Source organism: Dasypus novemcinctus, chromosome 5 (genome assembly GCF_030445035.2).
Source record: "Dasypus novemcinctus isolate mDasNov1 chromosome 5, mDasNov1.1.hap2, whole genome shotgun sequence".
NCBI lineage: Eukaryota > Metazoa > Chordata > Mammalia > Cingulata > Dasypodidae > Dasypus > Dasypus novemcinctus.
In genome coordinates, this window is record NC_080677.1 from 49,427,134 (window position 1) to 49,453,264 (window position 26,131).

The following is a 26,131-nucleotide window of genomic DNA, read 5'->3' on the forward strand; positions in this document are numbered from 1 at the left end:
GATTTTAGAGCTAGAAGATACCTTTCTTAGAAGTCAGTTGATCCATTCTTGTTACTCTTAGATAGAGAACCCGTTTTCTGTCTAACTGACTTCCCCAGGTCCCAATGCTAATTATTAGTAGACTACCAAAAAATATTTAAGTAGTTAATGTGAATGCATACATGTATATGTATATTCTGTGACTTGTTCATACACTGAAAAACAACTGTGATGTTTCTACTAAAATATCTACAAGAGCAGAGTGGAAAATGCATATACTTTTAGTGTCAGACAAATCTATCTGAATCATGCTTTGGCCAATACTATGTGGGAAGGGAACATGATCCCTCAAGTCTGTTTCCTTATCTGTAAAATACTACAATCTCCTCAAAGAACAATTTTGAAGATTAAACAAAAATGAGTAAATGTAATAATGGATGTAAGTTATGCTAGTAAAATGCTTGTGACAAAGTAGATGCCCCCCAAATGGCAGATATTATTATAAAGCTTAAAATATATTTCTAAAAATTGCGGTCCAAAGTTGAGCTCAGATGCACATGGTTGGACAAAGGGTTTTTTCTCCCAAACAGAATAAAAATGAATATTTTGCTTCCTTGTCTAACTACAATTTTAGTACATAAATACAAATGATAGTTGTTCTATTTAAAAGTTACTTAAATTTATAAAATAGAAATGTTTCCAAATGTTTACTAATCTATAAATATGCGAGTGTCTACTATGTGCAATGTTCCATTCTAGGAGCTGGGGAAACACTGATGAACAGCTTACCTTGGTCCTCGTGGATCTTATATTCCAAGAGGGAGACTGACAATAAACTGTTAACAGATAAAGCATTTCATATTTTGACATAATGAATGGGAAAAAAAAAAAAGAGTAAAGGGATAGAAAGCATGGGAGTACAAGCTTTTTAAGACAGGATAGTCAGGGAAGGCCCTCTACTAAAGAGGTCACATTTGAGCTGAGACCTGAATGATTTTAAGGAGGAAGTCATATACTGATTTGTGAGAAGAGAATGTTCAGGTATAGGAACAAAGACAAGAGCCATAAGGTAGAAACGAGCAGCATGTATGAGCATCAGAAAGGTCAGTATATCTGGTGTGAAAGGAAATGTGAGGTGTGACTACTTAGGTCCACATTTTTTAAAGCTTATCCTGGTTGCAGTTTTAAGCTTATTCTGAGTTTTAAGCTTATTCTTGTTGCAGTAGAGAGAAAGAAGGGAAGGGTTTAGGCAAGAATGAAAACAGGGAAATAAGCATAAAGCTAATGCAAAGTCTATATCTGGGATGACAGGCATACTGTAGTGGTACGGGGAAGGCTGTGCTTTGGAGCTAAGACATACAGATGTAGGGGATAAAGAAAGGAGAGTAATTAGGAATGGTTCATAGATTTTTGGTCTCCAAAAATGGCAGGAATGAGTTGCGGAAGACTATGAGAGAAGTAAGTATACGTGGGGTATTAGGGAACATGTGAAATGGGAAAGGACGAAGAAATTAAGATCTCTATTTTGGCGGCAATTAGTTTAAGCTGATTTTTAGCCATCCAAAAGGAATATCAGGTAAACATATATACTTAGATCTTCGGGGAAGAGTTCAGGGCTGGCAAGTCCCCAACATACAGATATTAAGAGACAATATAGAAATAGAGATAAGAAGAGGGCCAAGAACAAAGTCTTGGTGAAACAACTTGAACACAGCTGGAAAATTCAGCTAAGATGACTGAGAAAGAGCCATCAGTTCAGTAGGAAGAATATTAGGAGGCTATGGGTAGTCATAGAAAACAAGAAAATTAAATATTTCAAGGAAAACAGAATGGTCAACACTGCCAAATGATGATGAGAAGTCAAATAAAATGTAGACAGAGACATACTATTGGGTTTGACAAGAAAAAGACTGCAAGAGCCATTTATTGAGGCATAGAGGGACCAAAGCCTGCTTAAAATGTCTTAAAGAATGAATAGGAGATGTCGTTTTGTACTTCATCCTTCCTCCTTAATTTCAAGAACACAGATGTAATTATTGGAGCTACAGCAGCTGTCTTAGAACCATGATACTAAGACCAAAAAACTAATAGTAAAATTTGTCCTGATAGTTGTGAACTGTTGACAAAAGTATCTCTGGGCTTTTGGTTAAATGTTATCACCTTTCCTATCACCTATATTAAGCAACCTTTCCTTGCAACATAAAAATCTTCTTTCCCACCAAACATATGACATCTTCTCTATATTGAGTTGTCAAATTTTGTCTGAATAAAAAACCAAACCAAACAAACAAAAAAACCAACAGTTACATTGATTTGCACAAAGAGGGAGTCCACTGTGTTTTCTGTAAACAGAACATCTCTGAAATTCAGTTATGCTAGGAATGACAAAATAGAGCTGAATGTATGATATAAATGTACGTATGAAAGGAAAACCCATGTAGGAGAGTTCTAGAAATGCTTTTCTTTGAAAATGTGCATGTATGTTGCTTTATACCTCCAACCATTATTAAATAGTCAAATCCAAATTCTCTAGCTTCAATTTAATGTTCTGACAATTACCTTTACATATTTATAATCAAGATGTATATGATATTTTGTACTCTTTCACTTATTATAGACACTTGCAATTGTGGAGGAAAAACGAAAATGGAGGTTACTGGGGATAGATAAACGTTTAGAAGTTTTGCTGTAGTAGAGAAACAGAGAAAATGTCTAGAGAAGGGATGAGGTCAAGGTTAGATTTTATTATGAAAGAATGGTAGATACTGGGGAGTGGATGTAGCTGAAATGGTTGAATGCCTGACTCCCATGTATGAGGTCCTGGGTTCAATCCCTGCTTTCTCCTAAAAAAAACAGAATGGGAGATATTAAAGCTATTTATCAAAGGTATTAAAGAAATGAAGATTCCTCTTGAATGAACAAAGATATTTCCTATATTTTATTCCTGTGATATTACTTTAAAAATTAAAGTCTTAGATCATATTAAAATTACTTGATTTCAAAACATAATTTTATAATATGCAAATATTCTACTGTAAGAATTCTATTTTGACTGTAAAGCTCTAAAAGCTATGTCATAAAATTGTTGTAAATCCAGCTTTTCCAATAACATCAAAATTATATAATTAATGTTATATAACTAGTAGTAATTAATTCATAACAAATAATTGAAGCTCAACACATTGAAGAATTTGCCATTACTTTATTGAAACTAATTTGAACGTGAAAAATCCTTTTATATTTTCCTCAATCTACTTTGTAATACTAACAACAAAATTTAAAATATGCTAATGTCTAATAAATTTGAAAGAAAAAATTAGAAGGCTCAGTTTTCTACTGTCATTTAATTTTACTGCTTTAATGAAACAGGACTATGGTAACATGACCTCGATCTATAAAGAATGGTGTTTTTCACGTTCTTTAGCATATTTCATTATGTTACAAACAAAACATAGTTATTTGATTATAAAGTAATTCTTTAAAAAGTCAGTTTGATGAAATATTAACACAAATAATAATAAAAAAATGCCATGAAACTGTGCTGCTTTAGGAAATAGTAATAAAACTGGATAAAATGATTCCACAGACATTAACAAGTGAACCAGCAACTTCATATTATCATAAAAATAATTTGGAAATGCTGAACTATTTTTCTGCCCATCGTGAAGTAAATGCATAATAAAGCATTTTGGAGATGTGCTCATGTCCCCTTTTTTAGTCTATTTAAGTCTACAGCAAGAATAATGATATCATAGTGGCTTTTAAAAAATAATGTGAATTCTCAGATATGAAGATATATGCACACAGGAGCTGCTTTTCCTTCTAGGTCGAAAATAAAGAAAAATAAGGAGCAGGACAGTCACTGAGTACATGGATTTGTAAGAGTACTAGAATAAAGGGAAAACTCTTACCACTTTCTAAAAATATCAGGAATATTTTATGGGAGTCAGCAAACCAGTTTATTTCCCCTTTACCCCTGTTATTTTTCGTTCTAATGGCATCTTGAGTTCTTCTTTTATAGCTTTTTTTTTGAAGGTACTGGGACCAGGGATTGAACCCTGAACCTCCTATGTAGGAAGCCAGCACTCAGCCACTGAGCTACACCGGCTCCCCTTCTTCTGTAATTTTTTATTAGTTTGGTATATTTGTTACAATTGATGAACACATGTTGAAGCATTGCTACTAACCTTGGTCAATATTTTACATTATAGTTTACACTTTGCACCGCATATTTTTATAGGTTTTGACAAAATATGTAATGGCCTGTATCTGTCTTTGCAATGTCATTCAAAACAATTCCAGTGTCCCATGTTACACCTATTCTTTACTCTCCCTTCCCTCAGAACGTCTGGTGACTACTCCTTTATATCAAATGAGAACTTAAGGAAGAAAACTGAGAAATATTAACAACATAAGAACTTATTTCATTTATATTCCACTGCATTTTAGGGATTTTGTGAAAATAAAAGTGAACATGAGATTAAAACAAAATCTTACTATCATTTTTTCCTATCAAACAAGAGGATCTTCATTAAACTAGTCACAAGTATTTTTAATAAAAAACTGCTTCCTTAACATTAAAAAAATAAAGGCAAAAAAAAACTGCTTCCTTAATTTAATATATGAAAGATATATTTTTAAAAGAAAGAAAATACTGATGTTATCTTGGTTATAAGCTTTCTGCTGGAATGATTTAGATAGTTTCTTCCACACAATATCAGTATAAAGTTTTTCTTTCCAGGCAATAAATTACACCTGATACTTCAAATCTAGTCTATATGGATCTTCTAGCTCAGAAAAATGAGAAAACATAAAAATTTATTCTTTATAAACAGAAGAGATACATGGTATAAATAAAAATGATCTGTTATGTAGCAGGGAATAATTGCTATGTGTACCTAGAACAGCAAAGGGTATCAAGTATTTCTACCAGCTTTTAATGTGAGGATACCTAAGGTTACTGAGAAAATTTAAAAAAAAAAACAAAAACACTATAACTTTACTTGGTTGGGATAATATGTGTTTGTGGTTCATAACTTTTCATTGATGAGAAATTTAACATTGTTGCCTACAGTACTCTCTGGAGGAAACTCAAACTATCTGATTTAACTGAAAAACATTTGGAGCAGCAAAACAAACCAAAAAAACCTTATCTAAGAAATCCTAATCTAAAAATAGTAACCAGTGAAGATATTTAAGTAAATTATTCATTTTACTTTGCCATTTCTAATATCTAGATATTTAAAATGTGGCAATTTCAATATTTGAAGGCAAATAATTCTCAAAGACTGATAACTTGAGGAAAATATACTAATCTTTTCCCTTTCAGGAAGCTATATTTTTAAATTTTGGCAGACTACATGTTAAGGAGAAGAAAGTACCAAGCAGGAAGAAAAATCATCTATATCATTCATAAAGTGATGGAAGGATTAAGAACTTAAGAGGTACTAGAAATAAATTCAAATGAGGCTTAAATAATGAAACAAAAACATATAATCAGATTTATATGCTGCATTGATGTAACATGAAACTGATCATTTCAAAGAATAAAATATGTACCCCTTATGAAATTCAGATAACACAAGGCAAAGAAAATTTTTACATAACTTACTTAATATCAAAGTGATGAAAAAAGATTTTTAGTTATTTTGACCACCTGTATCCAAACAATAATTCCAACACCTACATTCATGGAAGTTATAAAATATTTTGGAGTTGTGTAGGCACTGTAAGAGAAATAACCACAAACTTATATAATTGAATACTGGACATCGTCAGTATTATACAGAGAAAAGACCAAAGTATTTGGAAAAAGAAAGTCAAGGTTCTTTATCTGGGCCTTACTCCTTACTATGGGTCTTTGAACAATTCATTCACAATCCTTCTAAAGGCTGGATTTCTCTACTAATAGAGATAATCTTGAAAGAAACAAGGCCTAAGAATATTTGACCAGTTGATCTAAAATTTTAAGAGTCCAATTATTCTAGAATAATGAAAAATATGAGGAATACACTATCATAAATAACCTCCTCAAGGTATAACTAACATATTTCCTACAATAATCTTGGGGAACCAATTTTCTCCATGTTAATGCTTTATAATTCTAACAAATCTTAATTTTTAAGGAAGACATTACTTTTTCTGGTATGTCCAAGTACATATGTACTATGTTAGGACCTTTGAAACTAGCAACAATTTAATATTATAAGAAGCTCAACACTAAGTGCCTAAATTGAAAATTGAGATGCTTAAAAAACACATTATTCACATAATTCTTTGTTGAAGAAACTGCGTAATCGTACTATGCTATACTTCCAAATTAATCCTGAAACCACAAGTTATAAGTGAGGAAAAAGAGGTCTATAATCAATTCATATATCACAGTATTTTTCTCAAGCAATCTTCTTTGACAGTATCAATTATAAAAGAGCAACACATAAATTTTTAGATATCTCTTATCCTTTGGGTTATTAAAAATTGTACATGTAAAATAGTTTGGTTTAGCTGTTAAATCAGGATAAACAAGAGATTAGCAACATATTATTAATAACTATAATCATCATCATTATAATATGGATTACAATTTTAGAGGATTTAATGGCCCAGGAACTGTGCTAGGCATTCCACATATGCTATTTCCTAGAAAGTATTTTCTTTATTGATGAGGTCACTGATGCTCATAAGGACTAAGGAATTTGCCCAGGAATGCAGAGCTACTAAATGAAGGAGCAGATATTTAAATCTAGGAATGCCTGACTACAAACCTCATGACCCTTAGCTATATTTCATTTAATTCCATTTTTTTGGAAATAAACATATAAAAAAGAGATTACCTAAGAGAACACATTATTGGCTTCCTGACATTTACATGATAAGACAAACAATATATCAAAGACACTTCCCAGAAATTAAACATTTCTCTAAGTCAATAAATAGGAACAATTTCAGATAATGCCCACACTTGCAATCTACCGCCTAGAATCTACTAGCATGAAGTCCTTCAATTTCTGAAGAAACAATATAAAAATTTCCACCTGATCTCTAGGTTTCCCATTTAAAAACAGGGTCTTTTATGGGGATAGAAACCACCCCTATATTTCTCTCATTGATTCTAATAGATAAGAGACAGTGCCATGTCCTCCCTCCAGCTTTCTGTGTAAGTCAGAAACCAAAAGGACATTTTATTTTCATTTTTGCTAGGATACAGAGCAAGGTAGCAGCACATTGAGGACACATTTAAAAAAATGAGAAGATGAAAATAAGCATTCCTTTCGCAGCAGCAGGTAGTGCTAAGCATTGCGCTAAGATGATTTTAAGATCTCCGACCTACCCCAGCTTTGCAGTCTGGATGTAAGGAACCCTGAAAAGTGTGTCCCCATGAATAACTCTATCAGATATACTTGTGAAACTTCCTCTGAAGAATGTTGAATTTTTAATAACAGCAACAACAAAAATCATTAAAACCATCTCTATGTCTCTAGTTAATAAAAAGTCTGTAAAATCACTTCTATGATAGGGGAAATTTTTGCTTTATGTTACTTAAAACTAGCTGTTTTCTATTGTCAATTTCAGTGGAAATGGAAGAACATACCTAAAAAAAAATCTTGCTGCAAATTAAAAACAAAGTCTTTCTTATGTATGTAAGAACTATGAATATGAAAAACAAAAATACTTTTGCAGACCTTACACCCTGAGATTTTTATTAGATTTTTAAAAATTTGTACCTGGGAAAAATAAAACATTTGTTCAAAAAACAATGTCAGGAGGATGTTGCAACATTGGGGAAAAAACTATAAATAATAGGAAAAAATATAAGAACCATTATGTTATATTTGGTTAGGTTTCTTAGGTTCCAGATTCACTAAAAAAGGAGTAAGAAGCTGCTCTCATAAAAATGGCAGAGTGAGACATTTCAAGACCCTATCACCCCACAGAAGCTTTGAACAAGTAATAAGAATAGGCATAAACATCTTTCTCAAAGTTCCAGAAAACAGTTAAGGGATTGCAGTAACAGGGCAAATGCTATATCAGGTAAAAAGCACCTTAAAACTGTGTATCCTAAAGTATGCACCATAATGTAAGCACAGATGTCACCTTGTTAGAAAGCTAATGTCTCAGACTCTGTATATCACGTTAAGTAAATATGATATGAATAGGGTATAAGAGTATCGCTGTGGAAGGAAAAAGGTTTTGTGGTGGATGTATGGGAGTGCTGTATATTATATATATGCATTGCTGTGGTCTAGGACTCCTGTGAAGAGAAGCTGAATAATTAGGGGGAAAAAAAAAAAAAAGAAAAAGATAGGATGTAGAATTTTTTCAAGTCAACATTCTTTATCTAAGTTCTTTATCTAACTTTATCCAAGTTCTTTATCTAACCTTTAAACCCATCGCTATATGCCATTCCCTAGTAAGGGACCATGACATTATATTGGGCTTCAAATTTCGGGGAGTTCTGGATCACAGAGTGTTTCAACAATGGCAATGGAGGGATACTGGTATGGGATACCAATGACAGGTGATATATGGCTGACAGGGAGCTGTACAGAACATATGTCCAGGGTGCATGGTAATGTTTGGATATACTCATAGTGGCAACAATTAAAAACCACAGCAGGGGGGGTACTGGGTTCCTGGCCAGTGGTGCTCTGTCGTGGTCCCTAGGGGAGCAGCGACAGTCTCCCAGGTACAGCGGCGGGGACCGGGAGGGAGTGAGGGTTCAACAGTGAGCCCCTGATGCTAATGACTATGCTTGTGAGCTGATAAGCCTAAAATAAGAACAAGGCCTAGAGCAACATTGTGCCTGGGAATTTCCTCCTGTCAGCCTTCATGTTACTCAAATGTGGCCAGTCTCGAAGCCAAACTCAGCATGTAAATGCAATGCCTTCCCCCCAGCGTGGGACATGACACCCGGGGATGAGCCTCCCTGGCAACGAGGGACCACTATCAACTACCAACTGATGATGCAACTGGAAAAGGACCTTATACAGAAGGTTCAATGCAGATCAGCAGAATATCCCTGTCTACATAAAATAACATGACTTTAAAATGCTGTTTGATCTAAAGTAAGGGGGAAATGGAAAGGAGAAATGAGTTTATATGGCTACGAGTTTCTAAAAAAGAGTCTGGAGGCTGGCAGAAGGATTGCCCTTATGCACAACTGAGCAGAGTCAGAGAGACAGATAAAGCAGATACAACCCCCAGATATTGGTTCCTTTGAGGGCTAAAGAGACCCATGGGAGTTATGGTCATGGCCGACGGGGTTAACTACCAGGTCAGATGGCCCCTCTTTGGAAATGGTGTTTATGTGTGATGAATCTGGACTCAGATGGGATCTTCCTTCATAAGACTTTCATGCTAATGTGCTGGAGGTGCAGTTAATGTTGGGGTTTAAGATATATTTAGGGGATTTGAATCTCTGGACTGACAATGTGATAGCCAGGTCCTGAGCCTCAACAGACTCCAGCACCTACAATCTGATTTATTGGACTTACCACACTCAGCTAAGATGGAGTTGAAGAAGGACAACCACCACACCATGGAGCCTAGAGTGATTACAACTGAAAGTGGGAGGATTGCATCCAGCATCCATGTGGAATCTGAGCCTCCTCTTGACATAGAGGTGCAATGGACACAACCAATCCAATGTCCACATAGAAGAGGTGGCATTGGATTGGGAAAAGTGGACATGGTGGCTGATGGGTATGGGGAAAGGCAGGAAGAGATGAGAGGTGGAGGCGTCTTTGGGACATGGAGCTGCCCTGGATGGTGCTTCAGAGGCAATCACCGGACATTGTAAATCCTCACAGGGCCCACTGGATGGAATGGAGGAGAGTATGGCCCATGATGTGGACCACTGGCTATGAGGTGCAGAGGTGCCCAAAGATGTACTTACCAAATCCAATGGATGTGTCATGATGATGGGAATGAGTGTTGCTGGGGTGGGGGGAGAGGTGGGGTGGGGGGGTGGGCTTGAATGGGACCTCACATATATATTTTTAATGTAATATTATTACAAAGTCAATAAAAAAAATAAATAAATTTTAAAAAAAAGAAACATAAAAAAAAAAAAAAAAAGCACCTTAAATAACAGTAGGATCTCCTGGCACTCCTGCTGACCCTCTCATCATCCCCTCACCAGCTCAGTCCTAAAGATAACTCATAGAGTCCTCCTACAGATCATTTACGGAGTCAAATAGCAGCTAGCTGGGGAAAATGAATGCCAAATGTGGGACATACCGTGTACATACACTGGGGGAACAGTGTTTCCTTGCAGAAGGAGGACATTCCTATCAATGCAAACTGGGGAATTACTAGGGCCATGTTTGTATTCCCAAGACAAAAGACATATACAGAAAACACCAGGGAATTCCTACACTTTTAGCTTTGGGCTGTTGTCTAAACTCACTGGATAGCTGAGGTCTGATGGAGAGCACTTGCACAAGCCAATCTGCAAAAACTGGGAAAGGTGGGGTTTTGTTTTGTTTGCTTGTTTTGTCTTCTTCTACTCTTTCATTTATTTATTTTGTTGTTAATTCCTGGCATTCAAGGGAATTTCTGTCATAACACTAGCTGAATATAAACTTAAGAAACAGATGCCTCAGTGCTCAAATTCCAGAGATATAAAGTATAACAATCCCAAATTTTAAGAAAAGATTATAAAACTCAAAGAAATAGGACATGATGGCTCAAGCAAAGGAGCAGGATACAGCATTAGAAACCATTAACAAGGAAAACCAGATCTGGGACATACAAAACTAAGACTTTAAAAAAGTGGTCCTAAATATACTCAAAGAGTTCAAGGAAAACAGGAATAAAGAACTAAATGAAATCAGGAAAACAACAGATGAACACAAAGAGATTACCTATAAAGAGATAAAAATCATGAAAGGAACCAGAGTTGAAGACCATAACACTACCTATTTAAAAATTCCCTAAATGGGTTCAAAGCAGATTAGAGCTGGCAGAAGAAAGTATTAGTGAACATGAGGATATCATTGAAATCATTCAGTCTGATCAGCAAAAAGGAAAAAGAATAAAGAAATGTGAATAAAGCCAGAGGAAACATAGTATACCATCAAGTGTACCAGAATACACACTATGGAATTCCAGAAGGAGAACAAAGAGAGAATGGGGCAGAGGGAATATTCAAAGAAATAATGCTTGAAAAGCCTCAAATTTAACTAAGGACATGAATATTTACATCTAAGATGCTCAAAGAACTTCAAACAAGGTAAATGCAAATAGAACCTCACCATGAAATATTATACTCAAACTGTTGAAAGTCAAAGGTAGAGAACTCTGAAAGCTGCAAGAGAAAAGCAACAAGTCACATACAAGGAAGCCTCAATATGACTAAATGCGGGGTTTTCATTGGAATGCAGAGAGGCAAGAAGGCAGTGGTATGGCATATTAAAAATGCTGAAATGAAAAAGTTACCAACCAAGAATTCTATATCTGGCAAAACTGTCATTCATAAATGAGGCAGTGGTTAAAGCATTCCCACATAAACAAAAGCTGAGGGAGTTTGTCATCACTACTAGATGGACACTGTAAGAAATGCTAAAGGAAGTTCCACTGGTTGAGAGGAAAGAACAATAAACAACAGACAGGAGCCTTATGAAGAAATAAAGATCTCCAGTAAATATAATGACTTAAATACAAATATCAATACTATTGTATTTTTGGTTTGTAACCCCACTTTTTACTTCTTACAGGATCAAAAAGGCAAATGCACAAATAGTAATGATAAATCAATGGTTTGGGCTCATAATATATTACTATGTCATTTGTGACAAGAACTACATAAAGGTGGGGGAAAGGTATAGGAAAGCAGTTTATGTATACTGTTAAAATTAAGTTGATATCAAACCAAATGCTACTGTTATAGATTTACGATGCTAAATTTGAGTCCCATGGTAACCACAAAGAAAATATCAGAGAATATGCAAACACATAGAGACAGAAAGTAGAGTACATGTTACCAGAGGAAGAAGAAAGGCGAAATGAGAATTAATGCATAGTGGGTATAGGGTTTCTATTTGGGATGGTGGAAAAGTTCTGATAATGGAAGGTGATAAGGGTATCTTAACATGTGAATGTGATTAATACCACTAAATGGTACACTTGAGAGTGGCTGACATGGAAAAGTTTATGCTGTATGTAAGTTTCCACAATTTTTTTTTAAAGAGATAACAATTAAATGCAAAATGTGATCCTGGATGGGATCTAATAATAGAGGAGAAGAGTCAAAAGGACCTTACTGGGATATCTGAAAAATTGGAATACAGACCATAAGCTCTATATCAATGTTAAATATGTTAAATATTTTGCATGTAAGGTGGTTTACATGTTATATAGGAATATCCTTGTTCATAGGAAATGTACATGGAGATGCACATGTATTCAAGAGAATGATGTATACAATCTACTCTAAAATGGAAGGGAGGGAGAGAGGGAAGGAGGGAAGAAAGGAAGGGAGGGAGGGGAAAGATATAGCAAGGTGGTAAAATGTTATAATTGGCGGATCTGGATATTTGGAAGTGTTGGGAGTATGGTGGAGTTTTTTTGTATTATTTTGCAACTGCCCTCTAAGTTTGAAATTATTTCAAAATACAAATTTAAGGATTTTTAAAAGAAGGATGAAGAATTTAAAAATAAATTCAGTACTTACATGGTTCAAATTAAGGAGCTTAAATTTTAGTGATAGTGAACCAAATGAAAATGGAACATAAAAAATAGAAGTCTTCAAACCATAAAAACAAAAAAGAAAAGAAAATAAAAACTCACTATTCCCGTTCCTTATCCTAAGACTTAGAGTACTTCTCTCACAAATTTTTTTCTTCTTAACATATTGTGTTAGAAGTGGCGAAAATTATACACAAGTGACATAAGTTTTAGAAATTAAAATATTTGTTATAATGTTCGTTAAAAGGTATAATTTATATTGAAAAATATTTTTTTTGTTATTGCTAGTGATATACTACGTTTGCTTACATGGCTCAATTAAAGAATGGTTTACTTTTATATTTCTACAATGTCATGTACCATGGATTTTTAAAGTTGAAATAAGTTCCTTAGATTTTCAATTTAAAAGCCTATCTCCCTAATGAGACAGTTACTTGAGAAGAAGAATTCTGTCTTACTCATTTTTGAATCTCCATAGCACAGTGGTGGCCAGCATATAGGTGTTAAATTAATATTTTTGAATGAAAAGACAGTAGTAACTAATGTAACACGCTTAAAGATTGTTGCCTCACCTAACTGATTAAAGACTTTATCATTTAAAGTTTAAAGACTGTATTTAAACATGTCTGTTTATGAAGTGATTACATCAAAATATTTCATAGTGTTTTGTGAACTAATTACAAAATTATATAATTTTAAACAACTAAATCTCTTAGATCATGACACTAAACACAATTTTGATGAAATTTTTCCACAGGTATTTTCAAATATAATTTTTAAACTTTAAAAGTCCCTCTTGTCAAGATATAAATAACATTTTCCTCAAGTTATACACTGTGTTAAAACAAACACTAGCTAATATGGCTCACAGAGTAAGGGAGTAATTCAAGGAAGTGGTAACCTAAAAGCATCCCTCAAGATTATTAGGAACTCTAGAAATAGTTGGATTTTATCTTATTTTCATTTTGATAAAGTTGGGAACAAGAGTTCATATAAACAAGAGCTCAAATTTCACAAACTGAAGGAGTATCCAAAGATTGCATTACCAGATATTCAAATGGTCTTTGGATCTTCCAAAGCTGTTTATTAGCCTGAGTTAATCTTAGTTCATAGTTACTTTGGGGAGATCCACCATGGCCTCAATCATGCCTACTCAAAGGTTAGAGCATTTGTTCACTCATTCAATTTTCATTTTCGAAAAAAACCTTTCAGAAAATAAGATTGACAAAAAGCCCTGTCCTCATCGAGCTTGAATTCTAGTTAAAGGAGATTAATAATGACCAAGATAAATAAGAAAAAGACAAAACGTTAGTTGTGATAAATATTATAGGGAAAAAAATGCAGAATAGAGGGAATTCAGGTGAAGATGTAATTTTAAATGTAGTGGTCATAGACGTCTTCACCAAGAAAGTGACCCATCAAGGATGTTCCAGAGAGCAATTAAAAAAAAACAAATTTTAGTTGCTATAATATTCCAAATTGAATTAAGAAAATATATAGGGAGTTAATACAAATGAGATCAGTAATATCCTAAAATAGTTTGATCCAGCAATACAGTTTAGACTATACAGAGGAATAAATGGAATGTACATCCTTACAGCAATTGTTTCTGTATACTATTCTCTTGGTTGAGTTTTTGATACGCTTCACAGCAAAAAACTTCTTAGCAAATCATTAGAGTCTAGCTCCTATGAACTGCTGGGTTAGTAAGAATTCACACACTTTTACAAATGAGTTGAGAAGAGAGATAACATCTCTCGTAGATGAGGAGTTTAGGAGGAAACATGCCTTGATATAGGTGGTACTAAAAGAGTTTTCTGGAATAAACTCTGATGTCTCAAAATCTCAATTCAGTTAATCTGTCCAAATTAGTTGTTAGAGTAAACCAAGATATCTTCTTTGCATTTTAAAATGTCATTTTCTTCCAATGCATTAAACCAGGGGTTCTTAACCTTTTTTGTTCCACAGACCCCCAGTCAGGTGAAAACCATGGACCCTTTAATAAGTCCACACTATACTGTATATTATTTAATAAATATATCACATCCACACCAACACATCCCCGAGAATAATGTTTTTTTGAATTTCAATTCAAGTTCACAGACCCCTGGTTAAGAACCCCTGCATTAGATAGAATTGTTTCATGTTTATAGTACACATACAATATATTTTTCATTTTTAATAAAAATGCACACATTCCAAGAGTAATGCCAAATCATTTCTAAAATGTGGAGATTTAGATGTTAATAAAACCAAACTGAAGAACAGTATTAATTATAGTAACATAATGTTTCATTTTTTAAAATAATTGCATTTTGAAAATTAATTTTAGTGATGAGTGGTCTTAAAATACCTTTTAAAGAACCTCTACCAATGGGACCATCATTCCACTACATACACAGATACGCTGAATAAGAATAGAACCCAAAAATCTATAGAAAAATTAATATTTAATAACAAAATAAAAAGAATTTCTTTTTATATTTACTTTAACATTTATGGATAATTTACTACGTGACAATCATTGACAAGCATGCTCTCTAATCTTTACAGCAAAATATAATGAAACTATATCTCTATTTGACAGATGACAAAATCCAGAGAGGCTGAATAATTTGTGTAGTATCTACTTCATAAGGGTGGGTTAGAGGAATGAAAGATAATGCACTTAAAGTACCTTATAGTACCAGGATATTACAAATGACCACTAAATATTTGCTATTATTATTATTACTGCTGTTCTGCTACTGTTATAATAGTCATTATCACTGTCCAAGATGACACAGAAGGAAGTAGTAAAACAGGCATTCTAACTCAAATCTGTTAGCCCTTCCTATGATTTTAAGAAGAATAGTGTTTGACGGAGCTAATGAGAGTCACATGTTAACTTCTTGGAGTAAAATATTTTTATGTGTGCCATTCAAAAACATCAAGAAAAATGTCCTTTACATATACCATATGTCAGGCTTACTATTTGCCAGTATTGGCAGGATGATTAATACCAATGACTATATTTCTGAACTTTCATTCTTAATTGGGTAAAATTAGGGAAAATTATAAATGGATATAACCTTCTTAAAAATGAGTTCAATGTATTTCTTGTCCTATATCAGGGAAACTGGTTAATCTCTATAAGACAAGATCAAGTTTCAAGGGTTTAAAATAGTTAAACTTTTCAAAGAGAACAGAACAGCTTTAACTACTAAATTATGGAGTTCATTATGAGTTTCTCATGAGAAACAGAAATAAATACATATGCTATACTTTGGTCCAAACACCTTAAATATATAAGAAGGCACATTAAAATGTGTGTCCAAGAAGAGATTCAGTAGTCTGATGATATATTATTTGAAAAATAAACAGACAGTAATCATTTGGTAATATAAGTAGAGTGCTAAAAATATAAGTCCATATCACCAACGAAGTTAAATAATTGAGGAATATAATTATTTAGGAAAAGGCGGTACAGAGCATGGTCAAAAGATAAAATACACTGAACTGAACAAGAATGAATATGCAGAACAGTCTTCCAAAATATGTAAGCAGAGTTTACAAAATTAGAGAGATTAGATAAATAATATACCAGAAGAGAACAGAATGTTTGGTCTCTATAATACAAAGGTCTGAGGAATAATAGATGAATAACAATAATCTGCATTCCATTTCTGTTCACACGTGACTCTGAAGGGTTCTTAAATACATAAAATCATTTCACTACTGAAATGCAGGGACCTTAGTTAGAGTTAGTGATGCTGTCATTATAGAAATCATGCCCTAGAATTGTATGAGGGAAAGGAAAATATAAAACTATGAGGACAAAACTAAAAGGACCAAGACAACTATAAAGGTTATTTGAAAATCCTCAAACAATATACATAACAAAAGTTACAGAAGAAATTCTACAGTAGATTTAATGAACTGGATGCTTCAATCTCTTAATTGTTATTTATAATTCTTTGTTCCCAACAATCACAAAGTGCTTCAGAACTTTGTGGGCAAGTAGATTATCAGCATTTGAGGATTATCACTTCAAATGAAATCTCAGGTAAAACTAATTGCAAAGACTGATGCTGGCAACACAAGATAATCTACTCTTTAGTTTTATGCCCACTGTGTACAGAACATAAAATTGGCTTTGCTTAAAAATACTTTTTTGTAACTTGAGAGAATACCACCTATATGATATTATGTGAAAGAGTAAGGCAGAAATTGTACTTGTTAGTATTTTTCAACTGTTTTTTTTTTTTTTTTCCATTATCACCCCCAAAAGCCTTTTTAGACATTCTTTCCCTATCAGGCCCTGCCTTATGAAACTTTAATGCCACAGATATACTGCATATCTGTTTATATATTATGTGTCGCTATGCTTTATATGTAAAAATAATAAGTATAAAGCTTACTCTTCAATTGATGCAGCATTAAAAATGACATACAATTTTTATATTAAAATTGAAAAGTGTTATTTTTAAGTTTATAATTGCATTTGCTCAGTAACGTTAAATGTAATATACTTATATAAATTATGTTTCAAATTACACAGGCAAATCATCAATTCATATAAACAGAAAAATAATGTAAAACCAAATTCAAAAATCATTCAAAACTATTCTTTTCCCAGGAAAAAGTAACTGAAAACAGAATATTTCTTAAACTTTATGTTTTAACTTTGCTTGATATGAGACAATAACTTTTAACTAGTTGCTAGATATTTATTCATTATTGTTGACATTTTCTTTTCATTACTTGCTATAATAATTGGGTTGAATAATTTTTGTAAAATTAAATAAGAAAATACAAACTTTTAATTTAATTCTCAAAGTCAAAGTTACACACAAAAACACTGGAGATCAAGCATAAACAGCATCCACAAGGTAGCAATGGCAACCAATAGGTATATATAGACCGCCTTTTGAAAAATGACTTCAAGTTCCAGTAATTTATGGAAAGCTCTCTGATCATAACCACTTAATTGCCATTGTTTTGTAGTGCTAATATGCAATACATTTTGCGTATTTTCCATGAATTCAATATCAATACTCCACCTGGGACTCCCAAGAAAACTTGAGAGAAATTAAATACAAAGAATAGGATTTGGACCAAAATATTTGAGATGTGGAGTGGCCACAGACCACCATAATTCTGGGTTTTCATTCCTGCAAGAAATTATTATTGCCCCTTTGAGAATGCATTGCATATGCCATATATTAAGGTCTTAGAAAATTTCACAGAAAAAAATTAAACATTAGCATTGGTTATTCCTTGAGTAACTTTTATTTTCATTTTTGTATTTTATTTTTTCTTTATGTTTTCTATATAAGTATAAAAGGCACTTATAATTTTTTAAAAGTAAATAAAATAATGATGACCATGTTTACTACAGATACCATAATTAGACCAAAATCTTTTGATCTTGATTCCAAACTAAACAACTGGACAACTTTCACTGAAGAAACAATTTCTCATTATCACATAAAATTACTTAACTTTACGTTTATACAATAAACATAAATTTGTTTATTAATTTTTTTTTAAACTCAGAAATCTAAAACATTTGGAACCCCCTGGTACATCACATTTGCAATGTACTAAGAACAATACTCACAGGTAGGAATGGTTAATACACTTTTGAAAATTTCAGCACTTTCTAGATGCTATAATGATTGAATATGGCAGAAACCATGTCCATTCACTACTGCCTTTTATTTTTTTTAAAGGAAAAAGTAATGACCATACAAAGGATTTAAGTACAACAAAGGAAAATATAATCCATTTTTTTCTTGTGAATACTGACATGAAATTTCTGAAAATCTGGCTTCATCCATAGCACGCAATACTTTGCTATGGTAGCTATCTATGCTAGAATAAAGAGATAAAAATAGTCCACAAAGGCAATAATCTAATACTAATTTTTCAGCTCAAAGGAAAATAAAGAGCTTTAACTGCTTTCAGTTTGCATCTTGAAAAAGATGATTGGTAAATAAAATGCTTACAGACAGAACTATGTACAGCAGAACTGCTACCTTGGAATGCCACAGATTTGGCACTGTGGGAGTCACAACAGCTAACTGTATCCAGTCTCACACTGACCTTAATATATGATGAAGAAAATGAAGGGGTTTTAAAAGAAAATGCAAATAAAACTGATTGAAAAAGAAATGACAAGAAGATAAATTTGAAACAAGATGATGGGAAATTTAAACTCTGGCTTTGCAACGATGTTATGTGAAACAAAAGCTTTCAATTATTTCTGCCATTTCTTCAATTTCAATCTCTCTTTCTGACTCTTGTCTTTCTCTCTTAATACCTGCTTAGTTTAACAGACATGTTTGAATGTATCATATGTTAATTCTTTATCAGTTTTCATACATCATCCTTTACCTTGGTCAGCCAGCTGAAAAATACACAAACAATATATTAACTTTAAACAAGCTCCGAATCAAGTTAGAACTGGTTTTTGAATTAAAGAGCCTTCAGTATATTACAAGGTGCTGTCATTTTATTACCCCAATCAATTCTGTGTGGCCTGAGGTGGAAGGAAAATGAATGCTGTCTTCATTTGCAATGAGTTTATCTCATACAAGCAGGCTCTGGAACTATAACTGCAACATTGAACTGAAAGCTAAAGTTATGCTGAACATTAGCAAAGCTCCTTAATTAAGTTGGAGTTTCAACAGAAAAAAATATCTCTTTACTGCGAAAAATAAAGAAAAATTAACACTAGGTTAAACTTAAACATAAATAAAGAGCATTTAAAATTGTAGTTAAATCAGAAATATATTAAATAATTTAAAGAATACAAATTTTACTTTTATCATAATGAAAACCAGTTTGTTTTTCCTTTGGACATGTGCAACTAAAGAGAAAATTTAGGTACTGGTTAGGCACACCTCACCATAACCTGACTCAACCACATAGATAAAATAACCAAAAAAGCCTTCTTAAGTAGGTATTATTCATTGTTATCTCCATTTGCACAGAGAGATTAAGTCTCTTCCCAAATTTACACAGTTACCTAGACAATTTGATGCCAAGTCATATACATGAAGGAGACAATTTGACTAAGAGTACAGGGATATTAACTAAATCTAAAAGATTAATTTCAGAGGAAACCTAGTTTATACTAAAAGAAAGGTTGAGAGAGAAAAAGAAATAACATCAAGTTTAGAGGCTTGAGAACAGAAGATCTTAACAAGAGGTCCATGAACTTCAACTGAAATTCAAAAAAACATTATTCTCGTGGGGACGTGTTGGTATGGATGTGATAATATTTATTAAATAATACATAGTGTAGTGTGGACTTAGTAAGTGGTCCGCGGTTTTCCTCTGACTGGCAAAAGGGTATGTGGAACAAAAAAGGTTGAGAACCCCTGTTTTAGAAGAGTCTGGCAAGTGAAGAAAGATAGCTCGTCAGTGGACAAATAAATCAGCACATTTGTGTGCAAATACTCATATAACAATTACATAATGCAAGGATGCTTTCAGTCTTTTGACAAAATTTTCTTTCAGGACTATGTTGTCCTGAAAATTCATTTATGTATTCTTTTGTAGTTTGAGTTTGCTCATCGTTTTGCAAAATGTTTTTACAGACATCTCTGCATTTTAGCACTAAACTTGTTTTTAATTCTTAAATGGGTTTAATAACAACATTACTACAATTTCTGAAGTGCTCAATGATAGACTGCCCAAATAAATGACTGTTGAAAGAGCAATGATTTGAAAATCAAAGAACTGATTCGGTGACAGTTCTGCCATTAATTAGCCGTGTAACCCTGAGATTAACTTGAGGTTACTCCTCTGTGTCTCACTTTCCCTATCTGTAAATAAAGCTCTGGATGACATCAGAATTTTTCAAGTTTTTTAGTCCTATAAGTGGGCAGTGAAATCAGTTTGGTAGATACTAATCAGCATTTTATTTTAATCTAAAAGGAAAGGAACAAAAATTACCAGCATGCTTTCATTCTGCAAAAGATTTAATTTATATATAAGAAGCAATACAAGATAAATTCTCACTAAAAAAGTTTCTAAGTCACTGGTCTAAATAATAGTTCAGGTCCATTTTAGCTATTAAATTCTGATAGTTTTTAAAACTATCTTTAAAAATTAAAAAAAAAAGGAAAAATCTTTACATGCTTTCTACAAAGTTTAGAGGTTTTAAAGATCTTTTCATAACATAGGCAGCACTCAGATTCTACAAGTCCAATGATAAGCTGATAATTTTGAATTCAGAATGCTTTCTACTGAAAATTTTTAAAATAATTTTCAGCCCAACCATGATTTTTTTTTTCAAATTTTGACTCCTAAAAGGAAGAGAAGAGGAATGAGTGCCCATTTCCTTGACACTGGCTAGTCTTGGGCAAATATTTAAAGAGAAAAGACTTATTTTTCAAATCTTCTTACTTAGTGCTTTTTACTTAAGTTTGATTAATAATATCTTTACATTCCTCACTTTGGTACCTGATCCAGGTCAGTTTTTGTTCTAAAAAAATTCCAACTCCAAAATTATTTCCTACAAATTCTTTTATAAAGTCAAGCTTCCTTTACTATCAGTACAACTGTTAGTAGAAGCATAAGCATTTCAAGGGAATTGTGTCATGATATAATGTGTTTACTGTAATACAATGACAATGCTTTGCATTCGTAAAAGGATAATCCAAATGTATAATTAGTAGAACTTCAAGCAGGTGAAAAGTTTAGAGTGAGAATATGGGCCAGAATTCCACACTGCAAGTTCTGTTTTGAGAAAGGAGTGTTTTTCTTGCAAAGTTGCTTTGATGATTAGCATTTCCTCTCTTCTTCTGATCCCTCTAAAGGACTCCAAACAGATCTTCATGAGTAATACTCACAGTCCTTTTGTTGTTTTTAAATATTCAGGGCCTTTATGATATGGTCTCAATCTACTCTGCATTAAAAACAGCATTAGCAACTATTACTATAAGTATTATTTTTCAAACTACTAAACAGTTTTCCATACGTAAATTGTACACACATTTTCTCTCCAAGGATTTTATGATGCTTTAAATTTCAGAAAGGCTTTTGAAATATGGTAGTGCCAGCAGTATTACACTTCCTGGTTTTTTAAAAGTTAGGTTTGAGCCAGAGTGGTATGTGTCAATTTCCAGGAATGATTTTAAAAGCCAGTGTGTAATTGGGTATATTTTCTACCAAAGTGCTGTAGACAGCATATGTTCAATGAAACTTCCATCACCTTGTGTCCCTGAACCACTATGATGGCAGATGTGTTCTGCTAACCTGTACTGACATATTACATGAATAAGAAATGATCTTGTGCTGTATTAAGCCACTAAAATTTTAGGATTATTTTTGTGTGTTCAATAACCTAGGCAATCCTGACTCACATACTTATCAAATCCTACCTAGCCTTCAAAATTTTATTCAAATGCCATATTATCCACAATCTCTTTCTGATTCTTGAAGCTAAAAGCAATCTTCCTAGTCCCTCAATTCCCTTAATACATTAACTGTACCTTTTTTTTTTAAAATACTTATTTATTTATTTAATCCCCCCCTCCCCCGGCCGCCCAGATTGTCTGTTCTCTGTCTCTGTTTGCTGCGTCTTGTTTCTTTGTCCGCTTCTGTTGTCCTCAGTCGCACAGGAAGTGTGGGCGGCGCCATTCCTGGGCAGGCTCCACTTTCTTTCACTCTGGGCAGCTCTCCTTAGGGGGTGCACTCCTTGCGCGTGGGGCTCCCCTATGCGGGGGACACCCCTGCGTGGCAGGGCACTCCTTGCGCGCATCAGCACTGCACATGGGCCAGCTCCACACCGGTCAAGGAGGCCCGAGGTTTGAACCGCGCACCTCCCATGTGGTAGACGGATGCCCTAACCACTGGCCAAGTCCGTTTCCCTTAACTGTACCTTTTAATGGAATCTGACACTTAAAATCTTGAAATATAATTTTATTCATATGTGCCTTATCTATCACTAGAGCATAAGTTTTTTAAGGGTAAGATTCATGTCAGATTCTCTTAGTAGATCTCAAGGACCGAACAGAGTGTTTGGCAAACCTTTTCAGTACTATGCACATTTATTTTTTCAATAAAAGTGAGGCTCCTATTACAATATTGGAAGGCCCATCAGGAGAAAGGAAATATCTGTATTAATAAAAGTGTTACAATGTCTTCTCAAATTTTATGTGCAAAAAGAAAAAAGACATTTTCTTTCAGATCAGTTTTATACTTGTAGACAACCCTAGTGTTTTTCATTCTGGAGGACTTTTTTTTTTTTTTTTTAATTAAAAATGTTCTCTCCATTGCAAAGAATTTGCTCTAACTAATAGGTGCTCTTAAATGGTAACAGCAGAATTATTGAATGAGAGAGATACAAACAGAAATTATTCTAAGAAAGATTGTGATTTTAAACTTCCTGGACAGATATTTTCTTATATCTCTTATTCTCAGTCTTTTCTGCATATTTGGTTCATGGCTGGCAGAAATGTATGCTTCAGACACTGTTGTTTCAGTAAATAGCCTTGGGCTTCCAAGGCAACACCTAGAACTTACATCACTGCCTCTGCCATTTAGCATAAGTTTAAAAAATAATTTCAATTACAATAGGAAACAGGCTAGTAGTAGAGAACTCTCATGAGCAATTTTAAATCTATTTTAGAAAAAATACATGTAAATGTCAGGGTCCTTGTCTTCAAAGATGTATGAGAGAAACATTCTCTGCCATAAGAGTTTGCAGTCCAGGTGGTAAAAAAAAAAAATCTAGACATAAAAAAGATGAGCAACAAAGAAATACACAGAAACATTTGCCAAATGAATAGCATAGCAAAAAGTGTAAGAGAAAGTTCATTGCTAAGGACTGTCAGGAAAACTAGAATTTAAGCTGTATTTGAAAAAAAAAGATACACAAACACACAAAACAAACCCTTAAGGATATGATATATGAAGTTTTTTTGTAAAATAATGATGAGAGACAGAAGGGGAGGGGGAGGAAGATGTAGTGAGAGATATATATCTGGAGTATTAATGTGGGGACAAATTATAAAATTATAGATACTCTTGAAAGGAAAAAATCCTGGTATCTATTTTATAGTACGGACATTGGTGAGCTCCTTCCTTGGATTTTCTGACCTAGAAGGACATATGAAATGTGAGCTTTGGCGGTGGACTTGGCCCAGTGGTTAGGGCGTCCATCTACTACATGGGAGGTCTGCAGTTCAAACCCCGGGCCTCCTTGACTGGTGTGGAGCTGGCCCATGCACAGTGCTGATGTGCACAAGGAGTGACGTGACACCAGGGGTGTCCCCCGCGTAGGGGAGCCCCATGCGCAAGGAGTCCGCCCCGTAAGGAGAGCTGCCCAGCGGGAAAGAAAGTGCAGCCTGCCCAAGAATGGCGCCGCACACGCGGAGAGCTGACACAACAAGATGACACAACAAAAAGAAACACAGATTCCCATGCTGCTGACAACAGAAGCAAAGAACACACAGCAAATAAACACAGAGAACAGACAACTGGGGTGAGGGGGGGAAGGGGAGAAAAATAAATAAATAAATCTTAAAAAAAAAAAAAAAGAAAAGTAAGCTTTCAAAAAGACTGATTTGGGGGAGTAGATGTGGCCCAAGTGGTTGGGCACCTGCCTCCCATACAAGAATCCTGGATTTGGTTCCTGGTGCCTCCTGAAAAAGCAAAAATAAACAACGAGCAAAACAAATGAAAAAAAACCAACTCAGGGAAGCCGATGTGGCTTAGTCATTGAGTGCTGGCTTCCCACATATGAGGTACCAGGTTCATTCCCCAGCCCCTGGTACTGAAAAAAGAAAAGACTGATTTGGAAAAAGTTTGTACGATGGCTGAATGGGAATCAAAATTTAGGCACTGAAGAGAAAGAATGATTTTTGGAATAAAGAACAAAAGTAAGTGACATTTTTTCGTGAAACAAGAAATAAAAGATTGAGGTAGGGAAAGTAATAAAGGCTTAAGTGGGAAAAGTAGCAAAGACTTGTTTTAAGGTTGAGAGGAGGTCAGAATGTGGCCTCCCTTTCACCTCAAGTAAAAGACAAGGTCATTTTGAAAAAGTTAAGTGTGCTGGGAATAAAACTGAAGACGAGATATGTGGCAAAGATTTGAAATACGGCTGTAAGATACCTGATAAGGAACACATACATGATAAATCCTTCTGATTTTATGTCCTTTTTTTAAACTTATGGCTTGATATTTTAATGTATACTTTTAAAAAGCATTAGAGTCCTTCATTCTAACTCCTCGGTGGTCTCTGGATTCACTGTATGTTGGTTCATCTGTGCTGTTTCTTTTCTGGCAAGAAAAGTTTAGAGGTTTTGAAAGGACCTGAGGAACTAACAGAAAGTGTTTGAAAGAGTAGAAGAAGGGGGGAAAAAATCACCTAGAAAAATGGAAATTGTGATTTGAGTCATAGTAATCTGGTATTTGTCATAAGCACATTAAAGGATATGGGGGCAGGTGATCTTTCTCTCTCATAAATGGTTTAAAATGTTCACTTTCTATACTTAGAAAATATTTTCTTCAAAATCATGCACACAAAATTTGGTCTGGTAACCCATTAAAGGAAAAGTCTGAAGAATGAGAAAAGGTGAGGCTGGAAATTAAGAATTTCTTTAAAAGAAGTACTTTAAAGGGAGGCTCTCACAAAAGAGGGATTTTTTTACATACAGTTTATTCCCTCGGAGTTTGGGGAACAGAGACAGGATAGATGACGTATGTTTGTCTTACTGTAATTGCAGAGCAACAGAGCAAAGATGTAAGTCTGTAGGGTCAAAGGCTGCTCTTTCTGAGCTCGCACGTGTTTATGTGTGTGTGTGTTTCTCCCCTAGCTAGATGTGGATCGTTGAAGAGTGTAGCTATCGTGAGATGGGGATGATGACAATCAAGGGGGAAAGTAAATGAACTCAAGTTTTAAGAACAAAGTCAAAAGCAACCCACAGAAGAAACCATCTCTCATATCAATGGAACTGCAGTAGGAAAACACCAGCAATGAGAGATCACTAAAAATCCACAAAAGCAAGGAGTCAAAAAGCCAGAATACCTCCCTTCCAAACTGTAGATTTTACAGTTTGAAGCAGGCCTGAGCTAATTATTATTAGAGAAGGAGCTTTGAACCTGAGAGACTGAAGCTTTGAAATTAAAATGGAATAGGTATATTTTTATATTTCATGGAAAAAGATTACGAATACCTAAGGGTGACCAGGAAAACCATGAGATCTGCCTAAGAGCCACTCAGAAGAAAAGAAAATTTAACAGAGCTTCTTTAAAGGCACTGGGATGAAATAACTAAGCCATTTTCTGTTTGCATGCTGTTTTGAATTCACGAGAAAAATTTTTAAAAATCAGAATGAAATGCAGAGATTAAGTCTTTTAAAAACAGCAATCTGGACAGTCCTTAAAGTACTTAATACAGAGAATAGATAAGACAGCCTCTTATTTGTCACCTTTTATGCCTTTTCTTTAGAATTAACTAGAAATGTTT

At 34.0% G+C, this 26,131-nt stretch overlaps 1 protein-coding gene across 6 annotated transcripts in view; it reads right to left on the reverse strand.

Annotated features, from left to right (window-relative positions):
* Positions 1-26,131, reverse strand: part of PHF14 (PHD finger protein 14) — a 254,756-nt gene that overhangs the window by 21,575 nt on the left and 207,050 nt on the right. For 2 of the 6 annotated variants that reach the window (XR_011648808.1, XM_058296940.2), the window contains one exon: positions 2,704-2,822. The exons of 2 other annotated variants lie outside the window; for them this stretch is intronic. Coding sequence is in view for 2 of the 4 variants with exons in the window: in XM_058296940.2 (XP_058152923.1) it covers positions 2,715-2,822 (108 nt within the window). In the remaining 2 variants the exon portion in view is untranslated. Of the gene's footprint in view, positions 1-2,703; positions 2,823-5,590; positions 5,706-26,131 lie in introns of those variants that run through there. 2 more of the 6 variants (XM_004459101.5, XR_011648809.1) reach the window with 2 other exon arrangements.